Source organism: Antechinus flavipes, chromosome 2, assembly GCF_016432865.1.
Source record: "Antechinus flavipes isolate AdamAnt ecotype Samford, QLD, Australia chromosome 2, AdamAnt_v2, whole genome shotgun sequence".
Lineage (NCBI taxonomy): Eukaryota > Metazoa > Chordata > Mammalia > Dasyuromorphia > Dasyuridae > Antechinus > Antechinus flavipes.
The window spans coordinates 283326473-283354207 of NC_067399.1; the positions used below are offsets into that span (position 1 = coordinate 283326473).

The 27735-nt window shown below is 35.1% G+C and overlaps 1 protein-coding gene across 4 annotated transcripts in view; it reads right to left on the reverse strand.

Annotated features, from left to right (window-relative positions):
* The window catches only part of SCFD1 (sec1 family domain containing 1), a 123889-nt gene that overhangs the window by 26846 nt on the left and 69308 nt on the right, over positions 1 to 27735 (reverse strand). For all 4 annotated transcript variants that reach the window (XM_051977307.1, XM_051977309.1, XM_051977310.1 and 1 more), the window contains 2 exons: positions 19330 to 19426; positions 1297 to 1367 (listed from right to left, as the gene is read on the reverse strand). In XM_051977307.1, coding sequence (XP_051833267.1) covers positions 1297 to 1367; positions 19330 to 19426 — 168 coding nt within the window. The remainder of the gene's footprint in view (positions 1 to 1296; positions 1368 to 19329; positions 19427 to 27735) is intronic.

Consider the following 27735-nt stretch of genomic DNA (forward strand, 5'->3'; position numbering starts at 1 on the left):
GTCAGATTCTTTTTCCTTTGCTTACTCATTATTATTGTTACTTTTAGCAGCTTATTATTATAGTGATATTCTAGTCCTGAGGTGTGGGAGATCCCGCATCAGAGTTCAAGCTTTTCTTACTATTGTTTCCTGAACTGTTTGGGGGGCATTAGGCGCTGACCTTGGAGCCTCCTTTCTACCCCTGCATCTCATCTAGGGCCCCCAGCTATGCTGTCACTGCAAATGCTCCTCTGGCTGCAGACTTCAGTCCACCCATCTGCCCTGGAAGCACAACCAGGAACTCCATTGTCTTAAAAGTTCCCACAGCCAGTAGTGTTCCTCCTTGCCAAAAGCCACAGATGAGGACCTCATCTGGCCAGCACACCTAGGCCTGGCATGTCCTGACAGTGGGGGTGGGGACCCCCTTCAATCTTCCCCTATTCTTTTATGTTGATTCAACAGTCTTCAGGAAGATGTCCATACCTTGTTTAGGCTATACCTCTGCCCCTGATAGTCTTACAAGTTGTCTTATGACGAAAACTGCAGCACTTCAAGTTTTAATTATTTCTGCCACTCAAAGTTTACTTTGAGGCAATGTTTTGTCTTGTTTGGAGGAGAAAATTGGAGAGCCCAGTATTTTGTGTCTTATTCTGCCATCTTCCCAGAAACATCTGACACATCATTTCTAAAATTACATCTACTTGGAAAATTTTCAAGTGGTCACTTCAAATAAAAGATTTCTTTGGGGAAAGGAAAAGCACAACTGCCCATGACTTAAAGAAATCCATTTAAAATCTGAATTTGGAGAACCATAAAAGTTACTTACAAGGAAGGAATTTTTTGTTTTGCATTCTCAATGCTTGGAACATAATTGATGCTTAATAAATGTTTGCTAAAAGAGCATGGATGGCAAACTATGTTTTAAGTCTATAGTTACTTTTTCATGAGACACCAAGTTACTCATATTTTTTAGAAAATTAACTCCATTTGTTAAAAACAGTAAGAAGAAAAAATCTGGTTTTAAATAACCTAGAAAATAAAACATTCTGATAAGATTTTTTTCTTTACAAGATTTATGTTCATATTTTATCAAGTTAGATATTTGATGACAGACTTTCCTACTCTCATGGCAAAAAATTCTCCCGTAACAATTAACAGTATCTATACACCAAGTCTTTACACACTTTTTCTTTTAATGAAAAGAATGAAATGGATAGATAGTTGGTTAGAGTGACTTTTATTCTTTTTATGAAACTCTAGCTGGCAGCAGTTATTCTACGAACAAGATTTTTTCAAAATAAAATACAAAGAACATACCTCAGAGGGAGCTTGTTGTGTGCTTATGTAATAAATAAGGAATAGTCTCATTTTATCTTCTGGAGTTCCTGCTGTATAGGAAAAAATATGTATTTTGTTTAAAAATAACAAAAAACCCCAAAACATTTCACATATACCCACCATCACATTATAACAGATGACTATATACATTAACCTGAACGTAAAATTTAGAGATAGTCTATCTAAATTGAAATCAGATTAACTTAGAAAATTCTTATCAAATGAATAATAACCATTCATTACATTACCACTTCTTATCCTAAAGTATGTCCTTCCAAATTAGTAAGACAATAGGGTAGCTATTTTATTGTAGAACAAGGAAAAAAAGGTTTCCTTTCATAAGACAACAGGTGATCTATCAACAATTAAGCAAAAAAAAAAAAAAAAGACCTTTTTTGCCTCTTGAATATGACAAAAATGACAAAATGAGAACAAATGACAGGGCTAACTCCAAATAATCCAAACCAAAACAAGCAATTATATGATTCCAGATAACCTCTTAGAAATACCAAAACAGCATTGAGAATTATAAATAATACCTAACACTGCTGCAGTACTTTAAGATGTGCATAATTTTACCAATCATCACCTGTAATATATATAGAGTATGAGTGTTGTTATTCCAATTTTATAGATGAGAAAAGTCAAGCTCAGAAAGGTTAAACCAGGTTTCCAGAATCATGGCTGATAGCAAGGCCATGACTCAAAAATGTTCATCTTTGGATGAGTTTTGTGCTCTTCTCCCCTGCCTCTTCACTATCCCTTGGGAACTGGGCATATGTTCCTCAAGTCTTCAGACAATCACCATTACTGCATTAATAAAATACTAAAGAGAAGACATGGAACTGCCATAATGTGACCTTGGGTGACTTCTCATCTACTCATGAACTTCTTTATTTCTCTTTTGACATTAAATAAACACATCAGAAAGAAGGATTTTCTTAATATTTGTCTGTCACATTCTCCTAGAATTAAAGCATGAAGCTTTCTATTTTATTTCTTAAAACCTTATGAAATTTGAATTGAACAATAAATTTGGTACTAAAATTTCAAAATGAATGAGAACACAGTAAGACACCTAAGGGGCAGCTATATGATGCAGTGGAAGACCTGAGTTCAAATCCAGGCTCAGATATTTAATACTTTTACTAGCTATGTGACCTTGGGCAAGTCATTTTAACCTAATTGCCTAGCAAAAAATCAAATAAAATTAAGGAAGAAAAAAAAACCCTCCCCCCCACCAATAAGACAGCTGATTAGTAAATAGCACTAAAAACTCATCAAGCTTCTACTTGACTATTTCGATATAAATAATTTTTACCAGAATTATAAAGAAAAAGATATTTAGTAATGCCTATATGTATATATCTACATAGGTGATATTCCTAACTTTTTGAGTTAAAAGTAAAGTAAAAAAGTACCAAATTTTTCCCCCACCAACTTTCTTTTGTGCTCTTGTGACAGTGATAAGATATTTGAACCAGATGACAATTTTGAAGCAAAATTATGTCCTAGAGTTGAATTTTATTTAGTTCTTTATGAGAGTATTTCTTGGTCTAACTAGCCAAATTTGATGCATTTATCTAGTTTAACAGTTTTCAAGTGTTCTGTGTTCCAGGTATATAATTCTTTTTGCACCATAAGAATGAGTGTATTACAAAGACTATTCAGTTTATCTATTTATTATATTAAACCTCAGATGGCTAAATTGAAATCCAGCCGAGCTTAAAGTATTCAATAAAGAGAAAGAGTGTCTGGATAGTTATTATCTTCAAAACTTTACAAGCAGACTTTTATGATTATCATCATTACCATTATTATTTTTAACCAAAATATTTATTGGTTAGATAACATTTATTATTTTGTGCAAAGGTGGTCATTTAGAGCCTTTAGAGTGGTGTGGCCTCAGCATTGTAGTCATATTTAAAAAGATACTTCTTGCAAGACTGTTTTTCTATCATCTTAAATGTTTATTTTGTTAAAGTGGGCCGCTGACAGTTTGCTGAGCAGAAAGTACATCCCCACGGGGTACCTGTCCAGGAAGGTTCACAGTTCAATTTAGGCCAGCACCTGGCTGCTGTAAGGGCTTCTTATGGTGTAAGTGAGACATCTTCAATCAGCACAGGACAGGGAGATTAGCCTGCCCTTGAGAAGCAGAATGATCTGCACTCCTTCAGTACGCCTTAGCTAGGTGTGCATTTTCACTCAGCCAGTTCACATATATTTCCACATTCAAGTGTTCAATGGTATATACAATATTCTAACTTTTGGAATGGTGATATACTGGTGATATAATGGTGATTTCTTCATCTGTAAAAAAAGGTGGAACTGAGTATAGTGAACCACTGTTATCTTTGCCAAGAAAACCCTAAGTGGGGCTATGAAGAGTTGGACATCAGTGAAATGATCAGACAACAAAATTAGTCGTAGTAGAGACAGTGCCAGTATGTCTCACAGATTTGCTACTGGCATTGGCCTGACTCCCTCAGACACAAGACACAACACCAAGGTAAAATACCTGGTTTGATGAAACTTCAAAAGACATTTTCAGGCTCTATGGTGATAATACTGAGATCTCCTTTGTGGTAGTCATCTAATAGGGCTTCCCAGAGGCCTGCAGCATAATTAGGTGGATGCAGCAATATAACTGATGCCTGTAATGACCAATGGGACTCCACACTTATGCACACTTATCCACCATAGCACAGAACCCCAGTCCTCTCGTCCATGATCATCATTTTTGTGATGCATCTGAGGGCATTGATGAAGGATTCTGGGGGGCAAGTAGAGGTTGTCAAAGTCTGCTCTTGGGGAAAGAATACTTCACATTGATGGTTAGTTTGGAGAGGTGCACACTATCACTTAAGACTGTCAGAATCCTGTTTAGAGATAGAGTACAGCAAGACCATAGGGTCACCAGAGTCATCATATGAAGGTAGCCACCTAGGTGAGAATCTTTTAGAAGATTTAGAGCCTGAAAATGTCTTTTGAAGTTTCATCAAACCAGGTATTTTACCTTGGTGATGTGTCTTGTGTCTGAGGGAGTCAGGCCAATGCCAGTAGCAAATCTGTGAGACATACTGGCACTGTCTCTACTACGACTAATTTTGTTGTCTGATCATTTCACTGATGTCCAACTCTTCATAGCCCCACTTAGGGTTTTCTTGGCAAAGATAACAGTGGTTCACTATACTCAGTTCCACCTTTTTTTACAGATGAAGAAACTGAGGCAAACAGGATTAAGTGATTTGCCTGGGGAAACAGAGCTAGTAAGTGTTTGAGGCCACATATGAACTCAGATCTTCCTGGCTTTAGGTCCAGTGCTCTATCACAATGACTAAACAACTGTAAAGAGTGCTGGGTGGTAATGGAGAAGTCAAGGCTGAAGCAAGGTTAAGAGGAGAGGAACAGGACTAGACATAAACTGATTTTTAAACACACAGACTATTCATTTGAAACTTCTAGGGAAGCAATGTGCACTGATACAGCTTCCATGCTTTCTTGGTGACAAAAGAGAAAAAAAAATTAGACCATGAATGACTTTTTATAATATAATAAGCTAAGACTGTTCCTTGAGATAAAGAGGATATCCAGGCTCCCTCTTCCCCATCCCCAAATTCAAGGAGCAGGATCACATAAAAAAGTGGCAGAAACTCCAAACAAGTAGTGGCTAAAGATGAGCCAACAAAGTCTTTTTTTTTTTTTCCATTAAAAGATAAAAGCTTGGGGCAGCTAGGTGGCACAGTGGATAGAGCACCAGCCCTGGAGTCAGGAGGACCTAAGTTCAGATCTCATCTCAGACACCTAACACTGCCTAGCTATGTGACCCTGGGCAAGTCACTTAACCCTAACTGCCTCAGCAAAAAGAAAAAAAAAAAGAAAAGATAAAAGTCTAATAGAGGTTTGGGTGGAAGGATTCATGGAATCAAATCCCTTAAAAACTCTGAGCATATAATCACAGCAGCAGTGCTAATCACCACCTATTATTTCTAATGTAATTATTAATTTTGTGTATATATAACATATATACACATTTATATATATATATATATATATATGTGTGTGTGTGTGTGTGTGTGTGTGTGTGTAAAATGACATATGTAAAGTTTTTCGCAAACCTTAAAGTGGCATATAAATACTATTATAATGTAAAAATATGTGAATTTATGAGGCAGCTAGATAGCTCAGTGAACAGATAGAGAACCAACTCTAGAATCAAGAGGATCTGCATTCAAATATGGTTTCAGACACTTAGTGAGACAGCAAGGTGATGCAATGAATTAGAATCCCAAGTCTACAGTAAGGAATACTTATCTTCCTGAGTTCAAATTTGGCTTCAAACATTCACCAGCTGTGTGACTCCAGGCAAGTCACTTAATGCTGTTTGCCGCAGTTTCCTCATCTGTAAAATAAGCTGGAGAGGAAATGGTAAACCACTCCAGTACCTTTGCCAAGAAAACCCCATGAACAGTATGTTCTATCAGGTCATGAAAAGTTGGACATGACTAAGTGAGTGAACAACAATAAAATGTGAATTTATAAGTGAATGAATGTACCAATGTATATCCAAGAAATGATAAGTGGTCTCTTAGCAAATATTTGAGAATTAGAATTTTTTATCTACTGATAATTTGTTATATTCTATTAAGTTCTTTCTCTGATCTCTTAGAATTGTCAAATGATACTTTTTTGATTTGATACATTTGATACCTGTTACCCTTTTTTAATGTCTTAAAAAAATATGAAAACCATTTCCTATCACTAAATTCATTATGTGAGTTTTATGTGTAGTTTTTGCCAGGAGGTAGAAAGATCTTAATTCTAAATTCCTTTCAATTCAATGATGCATCATTTCTCTATCAAGGATTAAAAAATATATATTCCAAGTTCAAAAACTATATAGTCTTATCATTTACATTTTTATAAATGTGATTGAAAGTTTCATTTGCATACTAGAGGGGAAAAAAGAAATATTGACTAAGACATGTAAGGTCAGTATAAAAAAATCTTACTTGTTTTCATAGGAAAAATCTTAGAAAAAATCTTAAATGACATAAAGCAGATCTATAAAATATTCTATAGCTGTGGGAATTCTCCATAAATTCATTTTTATTCCAAATCTAATAATTTGATATGAGCAAAATGGGGTAGTGAGATAGAAGAGAATTTTAAGTGATAGAAAGAAGATAATGTTAGGAAGTATATTATGTGAAAAGAAGGAAGAAAGAAAGGCCTGTAGTATAAATGAAGTCTGTGAAAGAAAAAAAAAAGGAGAAAAGGAAGAGAGGGAAAGCAGGAAAAAGAGAAAATGGTATGTGAATAAGAAAAATGTAAAGATGGGGGATGGGAAGAAGAGAGAAGCTAGGTTATGAAGGCCTTTGAATATTAAACAGGGTTTTATATTTGGTGTTGGAGGTTACAGGGAATCAGTAGAGTTTACTGAATGGGAACCAGGCTGTCATGGTTAGAATTGCACTTTAAGAAAACCAGTCTGATGGCTGAGTGGAAGATAGACTAGAATGGGGAAAGACTGGAGGCAGGCAGACCAATCAGGGGCTACTACAATAGTTGCGTCATGAACAGATGAGGGCCTGAACCTAAGTGACAGCAATATGAAAGGTCCTGGCATCTGAAGAGATATAGGGAGTGAGAACGCAGAGTAGAGAAGGATACTTGGGGCTCTGGTCTTGGGATGGTAGTGCAGTGTTATAAAAGACAAGTGGGGAGTAGAGCATTTGTTGGGGAAGAAAAGATTACGAGTTCAGCTTTGGACACACTGAGCTTAAGATGCCTACTGAACATCCAGTTCAGTAAGATGTCTATTAGATAGCTAGAGATATGAGTCTGAAAAATAGCAAGAAAAGCTAAGACAATAAACATATCTGAGAATCATCAGCACAGGTATGTTGATGGAATCCATGGGAACCAAGATCAGCAAATGAAATAGTATGGAAGGAAAAGAGAAGAGGGAGCAAGACAAAGCCTTGAGGTATATAATGAAGGTTGGTGGACACGACCCGGATTAAGATTCAGCGAAGGAGTCTAAGAAGTGATCAGAGGCAGGAGAAAAACCAGGTGAGAGTAGTGTTCTGAAAAATATAATACCAGGAAAAAAGTAATAAGGATTAGAGTCTATGCCAAAGTGTGAAAGATTACCAAAAAGTCAAGATGGATGAAGGCTGAAAAAAAGGTCACTACAGACATGGTCATTAAAAGATCATTAGGAAATTTTAAAGAGAGCATTTTCAGTTGAATGATGAAAATGGAAGGCAGACTATAGAGAGTTAAGAAAAGAGTGAGAAGGGAGTTAAGAAAAGTAAGAAGGTAGAATATGGACACACAAATCATAGATGGGCTTCTCAAATAGTTTGGCAACATAAGGCAGAAGGTTTGTAAGACAGGAGGGGTAGAAGGATCAAAAAAGATTTTCTAAGGATGGAAGAAACATGGACATGTTTGCTGAAAAACAAGTATCCGGGGGTAGATTGAAGAGAAGGGAGAATAGGTAAGAGAGAGTGTGTAAAAGGACTGGTATGAAAGGAGAATAGCCACTTGTAATAGAGGTGAAAAGGGATATTATGGCAGAAGGTACCTAGGCCATGTGAGATAAGGAGAGGAGAAAAGGGATCTCATAGCAAATGTGCTTCATGATGAGATTTACTATCAAGTTAGCTTTATTTACCCTGATTATGTGATCATTTCTATAGAAAAAAAAAATAAAAAGGCTAAAAAAATTCAGTGTTCTCCATAGCCTGTTGAAGACATTTGCCACAGACATCAGGCTCAAATCTGAACAAATTAGATACAGTTTAGGAAAAAATTTTTACTCTAAAATTTAAGAACACTCTCCAAAGTGGATGAAATATGGATGAAGTAGTGTGGTTCTATTACACATTTAAGATTCATTTTCTCCCCAACTTTATGCCAATAAATTTGATAACTTAAGTGAAATGGATGACGACCTCCAAAAATATAGGCTTCCCAGATTAACAGAGGAGGAAGTAAATTGCTTAAATAGTCCCATTTCAGAAAAAGAAATAGAACAAGCTATTAATCAACTCCCTAAAAAAAAAAAAAAACCCAGGACCAGATAGATGGATTTACATGTGAATTCTACCAAACATTTAAAGAACAATTAGCTCCAATGCTATATAAACCATTTGAAAAAATAGGGAATGAAGGAGTCCTACCAAATTCCTTTTATGACACAGACATAGTACTGATACCTAAACCAAGTAGGTTGAAAACAGAGAAAGAAAATTATAGACCAATCTCCCTAATGAATATTGATGCTAAAATCTTAAATAAGATAGTAACAAAAAGATGACAGAAAACCATCCCCAGGATAATATACCATGATCAAGTAGGATTTATACCAGGAATGCAGGGCTGGTTCAATATTAGGAAAACTCAGTATTAATAACCAAATTAACAAAAACCATCTCATCTCAATTTGATAAAATCCAACATCCATTCCTATTAAAAACACTTGAGAGTATAGGAATAAATGGACTTTTCCTTAAAATAATCAGTAGCATCTATTAAAAACCATCAGTTAGCATCATATGTAATGGGGACAAACTGCAACCATTCCCAAATAAGATCAGGAGTGAAACAAGGTTGCCCACTATCACTGTTACTATTCAATATTGTATTAGAAATGCTAGCTTTGGCAATAAGAGTTGAGAAAGAGATTAAAGCAATTAGAGTATGCAATGAGGAAATCAAATTATCACTCTTTGCTGATGATATGATGGTATACTTAGAGAACCCCAGAGATTCTACTAAAAAGTTATTAGAAATAATCCACACCTTTAGCAAAGTTGCAGGATACAAAATAAACCCACATAAGTCATCAGCATTCTTATATATTACTAACAAAACCCAAAAGTTAGAGTTACAAAGAGAAATTCCATTTAAAGTAACTACTGATAGTATAAAATATTTAGGAATCTATTTGCCAAGGGAAAATCAGAGACTTTATGAGCAAAACTACAAAACACTTTCCACACAAATTAAGTCTGATCTAACCAACTGGAAAAATATTAAATGTTCTTGGATAGGGCGAGCATATATAATAAAGATGACAATACTACCTAAACTAATCAATTTATTTAGCACTATACCAATCAGAATCCATTCTGGAGAAAAATTTGGAACTATGCTCAAAAAGTTATCAAACTGTGCATACTCTTTGACTCAGCAGTGTTATTACTGGGCTTATATCCCAAAGAAATCTTAAAGAAGGGAAAGGGACCTGTATGTGCAAGAATGTTTGTGGCAGGTCTCTTTGCAGTGGCTAGAAACTGGAAACTTGAATGGATGCCCATCAATTGGGAGAATGGCTGAATAAATTGCGGTATGTGAATATTATGGAATATTATTGTTCGGTAAGAAATGACCAGCAGGAGGATTTCAGAAAGGCCTGAAGAGACTTACATGAACTGATGCTGAGTGAAATGAGCAGGACCAGGAGATCATTATACACTTCAACAACAATATTATACAATGATCAATTCTGATGGATGTGGCCCTCTTAAACAATGGGATGAACTAAATCAGTTCCAATAGAGCAGTAATGAATTGAACCAGCTACACCAGCAAAAGAACTCTGGGAAATGACTATTAACCATTACATAGAATTCCCAATCCCTATATTTTTGTCCACCTGCATTTTTGATTTCCTTCACAGGCTAATTGTACACGATTTCAAAGTCCGATGATTTTTGTACAACAAAGTAACTGTCAGGACATGTATGCTTATATTGTATTTAATTTATACTTTAACATACGTAACATGTATTGGTCAACCTGCCATTGAGGGGAAGGGATGGGGGAAAGGAGGGGAAAAATTGCAACAAAAGGTTTGGCAATTGTCAATGCTGTAAAATTATCCATGCAAATAACTTGTAAATAAAAAGGTATATTAAAAAAAAAAAAGATTCATTTTCTCTAGGCATTTTAAGAAACAGATTTTGAAGTCATCATAAAAAAAAGCATTTACACTACAATAACGAAGCCTACAAAAATCTCTTATCACCGCTTCCTATCCTCCCAAACAAACCACTAACATAAAAAATATCTCTTTTATGAAAAAGAATTTAAGACCAACATGAAGAAGCATTTAATTTTCTACTCAATAAAAAATTAAATAAAAAATAACTTTTTTTGTGTAAAACATTCCCAAACAAGGGTAATTTCTGGGAACCAGCACCTGTAGAAAATATTTTTTTATTATAGCTTTTTATTGACAGAACATATGCATAAGTAATTTTTTAACATTGTCTCTTGCAATTACTTCTGATCCAACTTTTCCCTTCCCTCCCTCCACCCCTTCCCCTGGATGGCAGGCAGTCTCATGCATACACTCTTAAACATGTTAAAGTATATCTTAAATACAATATATGTATACACAGCTGTATAGTTCTCTTGTTGCACAGGAAAAATCAGATTTAGAAAGGTAAAAATAACCTGGGAAGAAAAACAAAAATGCAAGTAGTCCGCATTCACTTTCCAGGGTTCTTTCTCTGGGTGTAGTTGGTTCTGTATAACATTGATCAATTGGAACTGAATTGGACCTTCTGTTGAAGATTGCTGAAGATATCCAATTCCATCAGAATATATCCTCATATAGTACTGTTGTTGAAGTGTATAATGATCTCCTTGTTCTGCTCATTTCACTTAGCATCAGTTCATATAAGTCTCTCCAAGCCTCTCTGAAATCATCCTACTGGTCATTTCTTACAGAATAATAATATTCCATAACATTCATATACCACAATTTACCCAATCATTCTCCAATTGATGGGCATCCATTTGTTTCCACAAACATTTTTGCATATACAAGTCCCTTTCCCTTCTTTAATATCTCTTTGGGATATAAGCCCAGTAATAACACTACTGGATCAAAGGGTATGCACAGTTTTATAACTTTTTGAGCATAGTTCCAAATTGTTCCCTAAAATGGAGATCATACATATAATTAAACCATTAAGCCAAATTATTGACTTCAAAAGACCCTGAAACCATATTCACCACTAAAATCAAATCCCAAAGCTTTTCCAGCTTGAGAGGACCTGCCAAAGCTTCCATTCTACTTCCATTACTGGCAAGAAGTTCATGATCACTTTGACGTAATAAAACAGCACAATAGGATACCTTTTAAGGCTACAAAATATTTTCAGGAAAAGTGAATTGCATTTATAAAGCACCTCTCAGTGGATCTTAAGATTAAATTTCAGAACACACACACACACACACACACACACACACACACACACACACACACAAACGCAAAGCTCAAATGCATTTTTTAAAAAGGAGAACTTTATTCTGTAAGTTAAAAGAATGACAATAGTAGTATAGTATAAATAGACCATAAACAGGTATAGTAGAAAGAGTCTATTTCTCAATGGATATTTTCGAAAATATGTTTCAAGTAACAATTTCTGTAAGATTTAAGTAAAAGGAATATACACCCTTGATTTGAGTCCAATGAACAAGCTTCCAACACAACTTTACAATAGCTTCCAAAATCAAGCTGAGATGAAATAAATAATAAGACTTTTCTCAAAATGCACCTTCCCCTTTTTTAGTTCAAAACACTGTCAGAAAAGATGCTAAGGCCTGTATCCTACTGTTTCACTGGCAGTATTCTTCAGGCTGCTGGTTAGAACATCTTAGGACTACAGTTCCTAATTTCATCACAATTATAAAAATAAACATGTCCAATAACAAGATCAAAAGCCATTTGGAAACCAAAGAAACATTTGGCCTGACAAGCCCAGCAGGCAATTGAAAAATAAAATTATTTCAGGACTTCAGTCTGAATAAGATATTTAATGCTCTACATTCATATTATGCCTATTTTTTGTGGTCTTTGTAGTGTTGAGAATAATAATTAAAGTCAAAATTTGGACAGTATGTACTTTGTTATTTCTAATTTTATCCTATGAAAATAGAGCTAAATGTTGACAGCACTTCTGACCGCTGTTATTCTGCATTTATATGGGACCAGTTATTATTTATGAATTAAAGAACAACTTGAACTTCTTTTCCACAGTCAGCCAATGACATTTTGGATGACAGTACCAGAAGAATGGTTAGTAAGAGGTTCTTAATAATGTTTCTAAAATTCTTTCTGAAAATTTATTAGGCTTTATTTCTTCTCTAGTGGCAAAGAAATAAGTGGAAAATTTTATTGATCACATATATATGAACTTCTATATTTATATATATATACATATACACACACACACACACTATTAAATTATAAACAATTTAATTTGATAAAGGTAAATTCCAATATGTTACTTATTCTGGATTTAATTTTTGGTGTGTAAAATTTCCTTCTGCTAATTTAAAATTTAAAGATTCTTTTGATATGATTTTTAAAATCAAAAGGGTCTTCAATGGATGATTCCATTTATTTCCTTTTTGGGAGGACAGAAGCTGAACACCAGATTATTCATATTTGGATAATTTTTCAGGTAACATCTACTATCCCTGCTCAAGAGATCCCATTCTATTCTGTCTTCTCTAAAAGACTACCCTCTTTGTCATTCTCACTCCAACATTTATTTTCAATTTCTCCCTGTTTACTGGCTCCTTTCCTTCTATCTATAAACATGCCCTATCATTGAAAACCCCTCACTTGATCATCAAAATTTTTTCACTTGATCCTTCTATTCCCTCTAACTATTCTACTATTATTTCTTCTGTCCTTTGGAACTAAACTCCTTCAAAAAGCCCCTTTCTTTCTCCTTCTCACTCTCCTCTTAATCCCATAAAATCCAGGTTTAAACTTTTTCCAGTCTTCTTGTACCTTACTCATTTTCTGGCTATTCTATAAATAACACATTCCAGTAATAACACTCTTAGATCTAAACTTCAAAGAGGTCTGAGAATTAAGACAAGGACCCATGTGTACAAAAATATTTATATCAATTCTTTATATTGGTAGCAAAGGATTAAAAAATTGAGAAGAATACTATAACTTGGGAAATGGCTAAACAAATCATGATATATGAATGTGACAACATTCATGGTATATGAATGCGACAATACTGTTGTGCTGTTAGAATGAAGGGGATAATTTCAGAAAAACCTGGGATGACTTGTATGAACTGATTCAAAGTGAAGGAAGAGAACCAAGAGAAGAATTTAACCAGTAATAGCAATATTGTAAAGATAATCAACTGTCAAAGACTGATTCTTATCAATACAACAACCAGTCACCATCCCAAAAGACTTAAATTGAAACATGCAATAAGGATAGTGGTTGGTATACTTTGAAGCTTATTATCTTTCTCTCTTCCCCCATAATGAATGCAGTAATTGATTTTATATGATTATTCATATTTTATAAATTTTTTTTGCCCCCCCTTTTTTTTTTGCTTTTTTTGCTTTCCTCAGGAGAGAATTTAGAACACAAAATAAAATTATAATCATACCAAAAAAGCCATTTAATTTAACATACTTATTTTACAATGAGGAAATGGAAGCTCAAGAAGATGAAGCAGCTTGTCCAAGGTTACATAAATACATAGAGAGGCAAGATGTGAACTTAAGAGTTCAAATAAAGTATTTCTCTCATTCCATAATTCTGCTTCTTTTTATTAGCACCAATCTTTCATATAGCTGTTAATAGTCTGCAATTCTTTTGAGAATAGTTTGTTTCTAGGTGTTAATCATTTCTTTGTCTTCCGTACTTGTTAATTCTTTGCAGATAATGGCCATCAGAATTTCTCAGAAAATTTTGCAAGTGAAATGATGTTCTGAACTGTGGTCAGGGTACCAACACTCTTCACTTGGGAAGAAAGATCCAAGTGATTGCTTCTATTCTTTTTTTTTTTTTTTTTTTGGGGGGGGGAGGGGGTCTCCAAACTGTGGTGACTTATTTTACATAGACTCAATTATATTAGGAAAGGCACTACAAAACATATTTAAATAGTTAAGGCAGGTGATGATGGCTCATAGTAAAGTAGTATCAGTGGAAATATCTAGAAAGCAGATTTAGGAAATATAGTGGTAGAAACAATAATAATAAGTGAGTACATTTGGGAAAATGAGCAAGAGGAAATTTAACTCCTAAGGTAACATTAAGATTTTAAACAATGGTACCACCGACAAAAAACAAGTTAAAAAAGAAAGAAGTTTAGCTGGGAAGGAAGGTGCAGAGACAATAAATATATTTGGAATGCTGCATATGAAGTAATGGAGGATATTCAGGATATATAAGTGTTCTGTAACCAACTGGAAATGTAGATCTGAAGCTTCAGAGTAAAAAAGTCCTGAAAATTTACATTTAGGAAATTTCTACATAGAAATAATAGCTATAGCTGAGAAACTGAATGAATTCTCAAGAAAATAGGATAAAGCTTTGGGTGACCTTAAGGCAAGTGGTTGAGAGGGAATGAAAGAAAATTTAACGAACTATGGAGGAAAACCCTGGAAAGTACAGTGTCTCAGAGCCAATGAAATAGAACCTGCCTAGTAGGAAACAGTGCCCAATAGTTACATTTTGCTAAGAAATCAAGAGAATGAGAAAAGAGAAATTTCCTTCTCATTTGGCGGCAAAAAAGTTACCAGTAATCTTTGAAACAGAACATTTTTAGTGGAATTTGGAGAATAAAAGGAATAAGATAAAAGAAAATACTGAAAATACTGTTTCCCTTTGAAATTTGTCTTCTTGAAACTTCTAATTATCTACTCTACTTTTCCTCAAAATTTTCTAAAACAAAAAAGTAACTTAGTATTGTTATTTTTTATATTCTTGTTTTTGGCTCCTATCCTAAAGTAAATATCCTATTCCCTTTATATCCTAGTCTGTATTTTCAGTCAAGATGGGATTTTAGCTGAGACTGAAGGGAAGCCAGGAAATGGAGAAGAGAAGAGAGAGAATTCCAGGCATGAGAGAAGAGAAACAATATTTTAAATTTAAAACTGTCATTTTAAAAATACAAAAATTGGGGGAGGATTCTGGGAAGATAGTTGAATAGACTGATAAATTTCAAGCTCTCCAGATTCTCCCCCCACAGGGTGAACATAAAGACTAGTTAAAAATCAAGAAGACTTGAGACAGAGCAGGGGTCCTCCTGATACAATACAAGAAGATTTGAAGAAAGACCCTAGACTGAGAATTAACTTATCAGAAGTGCAAACACCTCTGGGTCAACTATGCAGAAACACCAAGTGGGGATACCTTGGGCTAGTTAAGTGTGACTGAAGCTTCAGCAGGAACCACAGAGACTTAACTTCCCAGACTATGGAAGTCTGAGTCTGGGAAGACCAAGTGAACACCTCGGGTGATTGGGAATGCCGGGCCCAGCTACACTGCTGAGTTGCTGCTCTGGGTGAGAAGGAACCAGCACCCAGTGAGTGCACAGCCAGTAAGGCAGGGATGTTGCTGGCTGCCAGCACTTACAGGAGTGGGAAGCTCTTCGTTTGGGGTTTCTGGACGGAGGGGAGAGCTGAAGGAAAACTAGAGGCACTATCCCCCCACCCCACGATTAGAGGTGCTTACACTAAAACTTATTTAACAAAGTGAACTGGCAAAGAAGAAAGAACCCACCATTGAAATATATTGTGGCGACAGGGAAGACCAGAGTTCATCTTCAGAGGAGGACACTTTAGTAAAGAAAAGTCTCTATTCCAAAGAGTAATGTGAAAATGGCTCCCTGCCCAGAGGGAATTTATAGAAGAACTCAAAAAAGAATTTTAAAATCAAATGAGAGACACTGAGGAAAACTAAAAAGAAAAATAAAAACCATCCAAGAAAAACAAGAAGATTATGAAAAAAAAAAAAAGTTAGCCAACTATAAAAGGAGGTACAGAGTCTCAAAGATGAAAAAAATTCTCTGAAAATTAGAATTGGGCAAGGGAAAGCCAGTGAAGCTATGAGACAAGAAATAACAAAACAAATTATAAAGAAAAAGAAAATAGAAGAGAATGTGAAATATCTTATAAGAAAAATAACAGATCCAGAGAACAGATCCAGAAGAGAAAATATAAGAATAACTGAACTGCCAGAAAGTTCTGGCCAAAAAGAGAACTTTGACACAATAATGCAGGAAATAATCTAAGATAATAGTCCTGGAGTGATAGAACACGGGGCTAAGTAGAAATAGAAAAAATCCACCAATCACTCCCTCAAAGAGATCCTCTGTGGAAAAAGAATAGTACTGCCGAATTTCAAAATCCCCAGATCAAAGAGAAAATTTTGCAAGAAACAGGAAAAAAACAATTTAAATATGCCGAAGCTACAATTAGAATTGTACAAGACTTATCTGCAGCTTCTATAAAAGACCGCAGGTCATGGAATCATATCTACTGACAATCAAAAGGGGTAGACCTGCGTCCAAAAATATCATATGCAGCAAAATTAACTGTAATTTTAAATGAGAAAAAATGGACATTGAATAAACTTACAGATTTTCAGGACTTTCTATCAACCAAACCCAAACTTCACAGAAAATTTAACATATAAGAGCTAATATGAAAGATCAATTTTAAGGAATTTAACATGGACAGTTTAAACATGGATAAATTATTTATGTTTTTAATATATGTATAACATATGTTTAAGATTCACATCAATAATAGGATAGTTCAAAAGAAAGATTGGCAGAATTAAGGTAAAAATAGTAATTGTTACACAAATGAGATGCAGAAGAAGAATAGATACAAAGGCATTGGTGGGGTGAAAGGCTTACAGTTCTGAAAACCTACTCATATCTGAAATGGGTTCAACAGGCAATACTACATATATACCATGAAGGGTATAGCACCCTCCAAAATCTATAAAGAAATAAGAGAGGGATGGGAGGATCAGGAAGTAAAGGGTGAGAGAAGAAGACAAGGGAGGGATCCTTGGGTGGGGGAAGATTAAGTAATACTAAGGCAAGTTAGGAATCAGAATTTAATTAGAGTCAGCAGGGACAGTGGGGAGAATGTGTGTGTGTTTATATGTATATATTTATCTATATATGTGAGGGGCTCCAGAATAGACCTCCTGAATGGGAAGTGAGCAGTTCCGTGTCTGAAACCGCCCACCCGGAATTGCCACGTTGGCTAAGGCTTACGTGGACAAGAGCTGAGGGCGGGGGGAAGGCACAGAGGAACATAGCTCTACCTTCGGGGAGGATCTAGGAGGAGCCACCGAAAATACAGGAAGAGAAGCCTAGAGAGATAAAAGAAAGAAGCACGGACTTGCAGACGGACTTTTCTTTTCCCCTCCATTTGCTTAAATAAACTGTTGCAGTAAACTCCGGCTCCCTGTCTAGTCATTTCCCTTTTAAGGGATCCGGGACACCCGAAGCTGAGTCCGCGGTAGGCGGGCTTAGATTGCGGAGGAAGGAGACCTGCTTTTGCTGTGAATACCACTATTCGCCCCGAACAACTGGCGCCCGAACCGATTCGCCCCCGAACATATATATGTATACATTAAATATCTTTTCCTAATTATAGCTTGCTTGGGGATGGGAGTGGAGGATCAAAGAGGGAAAAAAGAATAAACTAAATAAGGTGTGCAGCAGAGAACCAAAGAACAATTTACAAGGAAGTAAAGAAAAAGTAGACATTTATAAATATAACTTCTACTAACATATATACTTTCTTGATCTGATAATTTATTGTTATATATTTTGAATTCTTCTTGATGTTCTGCTGGGCACATGACATTACTATCAAAGTGACCTTGGCTAGTCACTTCATGTCTAGGTGTCTCAAAATTTCTTTTGATTAGATGTCTTCATCATCTCTAAATTTGTCACTATAATACCTGATTACACAAAGTAAAGGTTTATTTCAAGGAGAAAATATTAGATTATATCACCATATTTTATGAGAAAAAAATGCCCAACCACAAAATATTTAGGATTATGATAGTCTTAGTTATGATAACTAATATTCATTCTCCAAAAGCAAACAATTATCTCTTTTCATCAATTTCTTAACTTCTCTTGCTTGTTATCAAATCACAGTGAAATTAGGCAATGAAATTACAAAATAATAAAATAAATAATAACAAAGATAAAATGAGAAACAAATATATTACTCAAGCCCACAAAATTACTATAACTGCACAGCTCTCACATTTCAATTACTAGTTTTTGGGGACTCTTTCATGTGGTCCAGCCTGATAACTCTAAGTCTTGGCAATGCTTATGAGAAGCAAGTTCAATTTTTCTCTTTTTTTCATGGTGGTCTCTAAAAATAGCATCTCATATTTCCAGGATATTATAGACCATCTCAGTGCCACCCAGCATCTGAGCACCAAGGATTTGGTCTGTGGATTTTTTTTTTTTAAATACTCTACTCACTCAGAGAGACTGAATGGAGAGATTATGGACAATGAATGTAAAATAACACATGCCATGCTCACTTATTTTTTCTTCTTCTTTTTTCTTTCATGGTTTTTCCCTTTTGTTTTGATTTTTTTCTGTCCCAATATAATTCATAAGGAAATGTGTTTAAAAAAAAAAAAAAACACCACAAAACAAAAATGAATGTACATATATAAGCAGAAAAAAAAAAAAAAAGCAAGAAAATACTTTAATCAAGAATGGCCAATGCATATTGGTGAGCTTCTTCCACCCACTGATGAGACAATGTATCATACCAAACAGATAAAAAGTCCAATTAAATAATTTCACTCCACAAATTCACAAAGATATTTCACTTATTCAGACTCCTCACTAAACTTTCTGAAATTAATCGAAAAAGAATGAGATCTTATGTATGAAGAAAAAAATTTTTTTAATGTAGTCCATTATGTTCAACTTACAACAAAAACAAAAGATTTCAATAAATCAAAAATGAAAGCCATGTTCAGCTCCAAAGCTCCTGAAACATCTTTAGAACAGTTTTACAACAGCAAATGTCTTATCTAATCAACTTAACAATGTGATTGGCCCTGATGAAACAGAACTTCTATTTGGAATAGTGTCAAATTTTAAATAATAGTCTCAACCATTTTTGAGCTAATGGCAGTCTCAGATTTGTGGTACTTACCATCAGGGTCAGAAATCATGTCCAGAAGAGATTTATCCAAAGTGGTCTTGCTCATTATTTTTTCTTCGTATTCAAAATAGACATCTAGCTTTCGAGTCTATTCCAAAATAAGCATAAAAAAGTAAATTACATTAGAAAAGCATAGTAAACATGGTCTACCTGGTCCACAAAATTCTTTGTTAGTTTTTTAAAACCACTCATTTCTTCACTGAAAATTCTGACCATACAATACATACCATCAGACAGAATGCTTTTAACAAGTTTTAAGAGGAAACATACAAGACATACAGAAGAACTGGCCAGAATAATCTTATAGTGTTATGTATGATTCTACCACTCTGTAATTCAAAATCCCTAATGGTTACCTACTGTTTAAATGTGTTCTGCACAATGAAAAGCTTAATGTTTTCAGAAAAACCTCTCTTATCTTGGCACTATATGGATCCTCTGTAATTGGACTTGAACCTTTTGTGTAACCATAATTGACACTACCTCTCTTCATATACTCCTGGGATTCAGCAAAACTGGTCTACTTTTATCCTCAAAGATGGTTGATGTTTTCCCATTTCCATATTTTTACATACCATTCCTTAAACTTGGGCTATCCAGTTCCCTATTGCCTACCTGTTCAAATCTTATATTTGGGCTCATCCAGTTGCAAACAATTCTTTTATAACTTGATTTCTATTTCATATATATTTTCTTAGGCTTTCTATTATTCTAGGAATTCCTAAGGCCATCAGCTACATCTTATTTTATCTTCTTCAGCACATATACAATAAGTATTTAATACATATTTAATTGCCTTGTGTGATGGGGGAGTACAAAATGTATTGAGAAGACCTTTTTATTTTTTAAAATCTGTTTTTTAGACTTAAGGAAATTTACATTAACTGATAGTATATTGGTAAGAACAAAGAAAGTTACAATATGCTACATCAAGACCAAAAAAAAAAAAAAAAAAAAAAGAGGGCAAATCAGCAAACCAAATGAACCAAAACATATCTGAGAATGAATTATCTTATCATGCTTTTCTAGTACATTATCTATTTGTCAAAAGAAAAGAGACGTGCTTTAAGTCATTATTTGTTTTTGTACATTGAAGTGTTATGTTTGTTGATTATTACTTTACAAAAGAAATTTTTTTTAAATAAAGAAAAGTTCATTTCTAATTGAGAGAGCAAGAAAGGCTTCAAGAAAAATCTGGTAAATGAGAGCTCTAAGTCTAGCACTATATTTTTTACATCATTTTGCATCTTCAGAGTATTTGTAGTTCAAGTATCCAGAAACAAAGAAATCAAGAGAGAGAATTTATTTTGGAAGAAAGTAAAATGGGTCAGTTTTAGTTGTGTTGAATCTTAAGGTGCCAACACTTCCAGGTAGTTTTCTAAAAGTAACTGGAAATGCCAACATTGGGAGAGGAATCTAGACTGGGGGGAAAAAAGTTTTGGAGTAATCAACATAAGGGTGATGCTTTCCAGGCTAATTTCATTTTTAGGAAACAAACCAAAACAAAACAAACAAACCAAAACAAAGAGACTTTCATATATTGTTTTCCATTAATCTCAAGTAAAAGCTAATAATGAACAAGCATAATTTACTGTTTATCTATAAATGACCACATTAGGATCTTTGAAAAAGTTTTCTTCTCCAGTACTTTCCCAACTTTCTGAAATGTAAACAGATAAGATTTTAAATATTAAAGAATTACAAAAGGGACAGAAGATTGATATATATGGCTTTAAAAAAAATTAAAACTATTAGGAAAGGGAAAGATAATGAAAGAATCATTAGGAAAGGAATAGGGGTCTCTGTCTGACACACCTAGGAAGAAAATAAAAGAAGATGGAAAAGAGAAACTATTCAATTTCTATTTTATATCTGTTTTTTCTCTGAAAAAGAATGAGAATTAGCAGGGGAAGGACAGAAGAAAAATAATCTCACAAAATTCTGCAGTGTGAGAGGAATTTTAGCAGCCATCTAATTCAATCAATATCTGAAAAAAAAGAATCCCTGTTACAAAATACTTGATAAATGATTATCTAGTTTTTGTAAAGACCACCAATCAATGGGAATCAATTAATTTGTTTTGCTTAAAAATAATTGTTATTAGGGGTTAGTTGTTGTTCTAATGGTAGTAGAGTTTGGAGGGAGCTGAGATCACACTTTTTTTTTTTTTTTAAAGGATGAGTCACTGATTTTTAAAAAATGCACTATTAAAAAAAGCAGAAAGAATCAAAGACAAGAAGAACAGTTTTTAAAGATATATGATAACTTTGTTACATACTTAAAAATAAAAGCAAGCTATATATACTAGAGATTCAGTTTCATAATCCTCCTTTTCTACATGTGGAATTGCTTATTTTGTTTGGTCTTCTGCTCAGAAACAAATGAAAAACAAACAAACAAACAGAGAAAGAACTTGCTACTTTTCTATGTCAGCACATTCTACTTTTGAAAAAATCTGATATTTAGAGCAGGTTTCCCCCAAAATTTGCAATTTTCTCCTTTGTAAATGTGCAAACTTCCTTTGTATCAAATTCTCTGCAGTTTCCTCCCTTGTTCCCAATTTTACATTTTGTTTTTATCCAACATATATGATTATTACACACTGATGTTGTTACTAACATAATAATTCGAACCCCTCAATCACCCTTTCAGATTTTTAAAGATAATTATCATATTGTTTTGTGTTCCTTTTTGCCTTTTCCTCAGATAGTCTGGACTCAAGACCTTTATTCATCCTAGCTGCCCTCTTCTGAATACCTTAGTTCTCTAAATCATAGCAGTCAAAACTGAACCCCAATTGTTCCAGGTGTAGTGAAACAAAGGCAGACAACAATGGGAATCATTAATTCCATATTCTTGGAAGTTATGCCTCTTAATACAGCACAATAACAAGTTTTGGGCTACTATATAGAAAAAAAGTCCAGAAATCTGTGAAGAGATGCAATAAATTCTCTTGAATGAATTCAAGTCACCTAACTCTAATCTTAAAGTTTATAACTCAGGGTAGGCAACAAAGCTGCAAAAGAAATTATTGAACTTCTTGCTGAATGTAGTCATTAAAGAATCATAGCAAAAGGAAGAAGTACTGAAGATAAATATCATACCAATCTTCACAAAAAGAAAGAAGGCATCTGGATTTTGACTGACATTAATTCCTATTAAAATTCTGTAATGAATTATCAAAATGACAACTTGCAAACATTTAATGAAGTTGTGTTCACTATAAACCTGCATATATTCTTCCCAAATTAATATTTCTTTTAGGGAGGTTTATCTGCGATTTCAAGAAGCTATGGCATGTACAGCAGTCACAATTTAGTAAATTACTTTGGCAGATTAGCTAAACCAAGCTTAAGGGTAACCAAGAGATATCAAACATGTCAATGAGTTAGGACGATGTCTACCCAAGCATGTGAAGACTTCTCCCAATGGAACAGGTAGAGATTTGCTCCAATGGCCATAAAGGGAGCTGGAGCAGGTACTGTGGGGCACTTAAGAGCTTGGTCAGACAATGAAGATGCCAAGATCATGTGTATTGTGGCCATCACAAATCATCCTGACTTTTGTCTTGCCATTGTACTCTGATGACTCTGAATGAGATAGTGAGGCTATTTCATGCAATTCTGCCTCATTTAAATCCAATTTCGGTGCAAGTCAAGACATTACCCTCATGATCTCATTGATTTTACGTAGATCAAAGGTACATGACAATCTCATGATATTCTTTTGGACAAGATGGAGTGATCTCTATGCAATAACAGTAGCTCTGCAACAGACTGGTCTGACTACAGGCTATAATGTTGGTCCGTGGATCAATGCTAACCTGGAAGGGAGATTGGCAATACAGTTAAATAAAGATCTGCTGTTATCTCTCTATCCTGTTAGATACTGTTCATCAATAACTTAGATGAAGGCATATATGGCATGCTTAATATATTTTGGGTAATGCAAAGATGAGGATAGCTGACATATTATATAACAGAATCAGGATTCAAAAATAATTCAAGAGAGTAGAAGAATGAGTTGAAGTCATTCCCCCAAAATAAACTTAAGAGAGATAAATGCAAAGCTCTACACTTGGATTCACAAAATCAACTGTACAAGTATAAGATAAGGTAGTTCATGTTAAAAATAAAACAAAATGAACAGCTAAGGACTTCCGGTTAAGATGGCGGAGAGGAGGCTCACAGCTGCATAAGCTCCGCGCTTTCTCTCACTATCCATTTCATTACAAGCCTCTGAATTAATGCTTGACTGAAAAAAAAAACCCACAAATAGTTACCAAGAGAAGCCATCCTTGAGATCCGCCAAGAAAGGTCTGTCTTTACTGGAGGGCTGGGACGGTTTTAGATCGGGCGCAGGCTGAGGGCAGCGGCAGTGAGAGCACGGGAGCAGACTGGAGAGGGGGTGGGGAGTGATCGCAGCCGTCTCTGCGGGGAGAGCTTCGCTACAGGTTTGGATACCTTGCCCTGGCAGCAAGTCAGCAGCCCAGCAGAGAAGCTAAAAACACCGGGGCTGAAGAATATAACCCCAAACAGCTGGAGTCTCTCGGGACCTGGCCGCCCCCCCCTTACCCCCCCAACAGTGACTCAGCACGCTCTGGGATCTCAGAGCCCACAAGCACACAGTCCTGCTAGTGCCTCACTGCTGCCCCCTGCAGTCTGTAGAGGAAACTCGGTAACACACTCAGCCCCTCCCCCAAAGAAAGACTCCAGTTTTTTCTGTTTTTCTTTGCTAGTTTGTCTCTGATTATTAGACAGAATGAGCAAGAAACTGAAGAGGACTTTAACCCTTGACAGCTTCTATACAGATAGAGAGCAGACTCTAAATCCTGAGGAGACTAAAAACGGACAGTCCCCAGGTGAATCCCCAAAGGAGGAGATCATCTGTTCCTCAGCACAGATGAACCTCATGGAGGAAATTAAAAAGGCTCTCACAAGGGAGCTAGAAGAAAAATGGGAGGCTTGGCAAAAGAGCCTGGAGAAGTCAGTTAAAGAGAGAGTGGATAAAGAAATAAAATCCTTGAAAAATAGGATTGGTGAACTGGAAAACAAAATTGGCGAAATGGAAAAAATTCCACAGAACAAAAGAACTCAATGGGACAATTAGAAAAAGATTTTTAAAAAGTGAGTGAAGAAAATACTTCACTGAAAATCAGGGTCGAACAATTGGAATTGAATGACTCGAGGAGACAAGAAGAACCAGTCAAGCAAATCCAAAAAAATCAAACAATCGAAAAGAATGTAAAATATCTTCTGGGGAAGACAACAGACCTGGAAAATAGATCCAGGAGAGACAATCTGAGAATCATTGGACTCCCAGAAAAACATGATGAAAAAAAGAGCCTGGACACTATTTTCCAGGAAATTATCAAAGAGAACTGCCCAGAAGTCATAGGAACAGAGGAAAAAATAAAAATTGAAAGGATTCATCCATCACCCACTGAAAGGGATCCTAAAATCAAAACACCAAGGAATATAGTGGCCAAATGCCAGAACCCTCAGACAAAGGAAAAAAGAAAAACCCAATTCAAGTATCAAGGAGCCACAATAAGGATCACCCAGGATCTGGCAGCATCCACATTAAAGGATCGAAGGGCCTGGAATATGATATTCCGAAAGGCTAAGGAACTTGGTATGCAACCAAAAATAACTTACCCAGCTAGAATGAGCATCTTTTTCCAGGGAAGAAGATGGACATTCAACGAAGTAAGCAAATTTCACTTATTTTTGATGAAAAAGCCAGAACTTAACAAAAAGTTTGATCTACAAATATAGAACTCAAGAGAAATCTAAAAAGGTAAAGATTAATCTTGGGAACTATATTTCGGCTATAAAGATGTATAAAGAATACATGTATATCTTGTTCTAGAAACAATGTGGAAAGGACATTGTACCAGAAAAAGGGTAAAGTGGGGGTAGTACATCTCATGAAGAGGCATAGGAAACCTATTATATCTGAGAGAAAGAATGGAGGGGGATGAATATAGTGGGTATCTTACTGCCTTCAGAATTGGCTTTAAGTGAAAAATCTTAAGACATATTCAATCTATGGTGAAACTTCTCCCACCTCATTGAAAAGTGAGAAGGGAAAAGTGAAAAGGGAAGGAATAAGCTAAGCGGAAGGGAATACGGGAACTGGGAGGGAAAGGGGTAAGATAGGGGGAGGAACTCTAAGGCGGGGGGAGGGATACTAAAAAGGGAAGGCTGTGAGAAGCAAGTGGTGCTCACAAGCTTAATACTGGGAAGGGGGGTAAGGGAGGGGGTAAGGGAGTAAGAAGGGAGAAAAGCATAAACCGGGGTTAACAAGATGGCAAGTAATACAGAATTGGTCATTCTAACCATAAATGTGAACGGGATAAACTCTCCCATAAAGAGGAAGTGGTTAGCAGAATGGATTAAAAGCCAGAATCCTACAATATGTTGTTTACAGGAAACACACCTGAAGCGGGGAGATACATGCAGGTTAAAGGTAAAAGGTTGGAGCAAAATCTACTATGCTTCAGGTGAAGTCAAAAAAGCAGGGGTAGCCATCCTGATCTCAGATCAAGCTAAAGCAAAAATTGATCTAATTAAAAGAGATAAGGAAGGGCACTATATCTTGCTAAAGGGCAGCATGGATAATGAAGCACTATCTATATTAAACATATATGCACCAAGTGGGGTAGCATCTAAATTCTTAAAAGAGAAATTAAGAGAGCTGTAAGAAGAAATAGACAGTAAAACAATAGTGGGAGATCTTAACCTTGCACTCTCAGAATTAGATAAATCAAACCACAAAATAAATACGAAAGAAGTCAAAGAGGTAAATAGAATACTAGAAAAGTTAGAAATGATAGATCTCTGGAGAAAATGTAATGGAGACAGAAAGGAATACACTTTCTTTTCAGCAGTTCATGGAACCTATACAAAAATTGACCATATATTAGGACATAAAAACCTCAAACTCAAATGCAGTAAGGCAGAAATAGTAAATGCATCCTTTTCAGACCACGATGCAATGAAAATTACATTCAACAAAAAGCCAGGGGGAAGTAGACCAAAAAATAATTGGAAACTAAATAATCTCATACTAAAGAATGATTGGGTGAAACAACAAATCATAGACATAATTAATAACTTCACTCAAGAAAACGATAATAATGAGACATCATACCAAAATGTATGGGATGCAGCCAAAGCGGTAATAAGGGGAAATTTCATATCTCTAGAGGCCTATTTGTATAAAATAGAGAAAGAGAAGGTCAATGAATTGGGCTTGCAACTAAAAATGCTAGAAAAGGAACAAATTAAAAACCCCCAGTCAAACACTAAACTTGAAATTCTAAAAATAAAAGGAGAGATCAATAAAATTGAAAGTAAAAAAACTATTGAATTAATTAATAAAACTAAGAGTTGGTTCTAAGAAAAAACCAACAAAATAGACAAACCCTTAGTAAATCTGATTAAAAAAAGGAAAGAGGAAAATCAAATTGTTAGTCTTAAAAATGAAAAGGGAGAACTCGCCACTAATGAAGAGGAAATTAGAGCAATAATTAGGAGTTACTTTGCCCAACTTTATGCCAATAAATTCGACAACTTAAATGAAATAGAAAAATACCTCCAAAAATATAGCTTGCCCAAACTAACAGAGGAAGAAGTAAATATCCTAAACAGTCCCATCTCAGAAAAAGAAATAGAACAAACTATCAATCAACTCCCTAAGAAAAAATCCCCAGGACCAGATGGATTTACATGTGAATTCTACCAAACATTTAAAGAACAATTAACTCCAATGCTAAATAAACTATTTGAAAAAATAGGGATTGAAGGAGTTCTACCAAACTCCTTTTATGACACAGACATGGTACTGATACCTAAACCAGGTAGGCTGAAAACAGAGAAAGAAAATTATAGACCAATCTCCCTAATGAATATTGATGCTAAAATCTTAAATAAAATATTAGCAAAAAGATTACAGAAAATCATCCCCAGGATAATACATTATGACCAAGTAGGATTTATACCAGGAATGCAGGGCTGGTTCAATATTAGGAAAACTATTAGCATAATTGACTATATCAATAACCAAACAAACAAAAACCATATGATCATCTCAATAGATGCAGAAAAAGCATTTGATAAAATCCAACATCCATTCCTAATAAAAACACTTGAGAGCATAGGAATAAATGGACTTTTCCTTAAAATAGTCAGGAGCATATATTTAAAACCATCAGTAAGCATCATATGCAATGGGGAAAAACTGGAACCTTTCCCAGTAAGATCTGGAGTGAAGCAAGGTTGCCCACTATCACCATTATTTAATATCGTATTAGAAACACTAGCCTCGGCAATAAGAGTCGAGAAAGATATTAAAGGAATTAGAGTAGGCAATGAGGAAACCAAACTATCACTC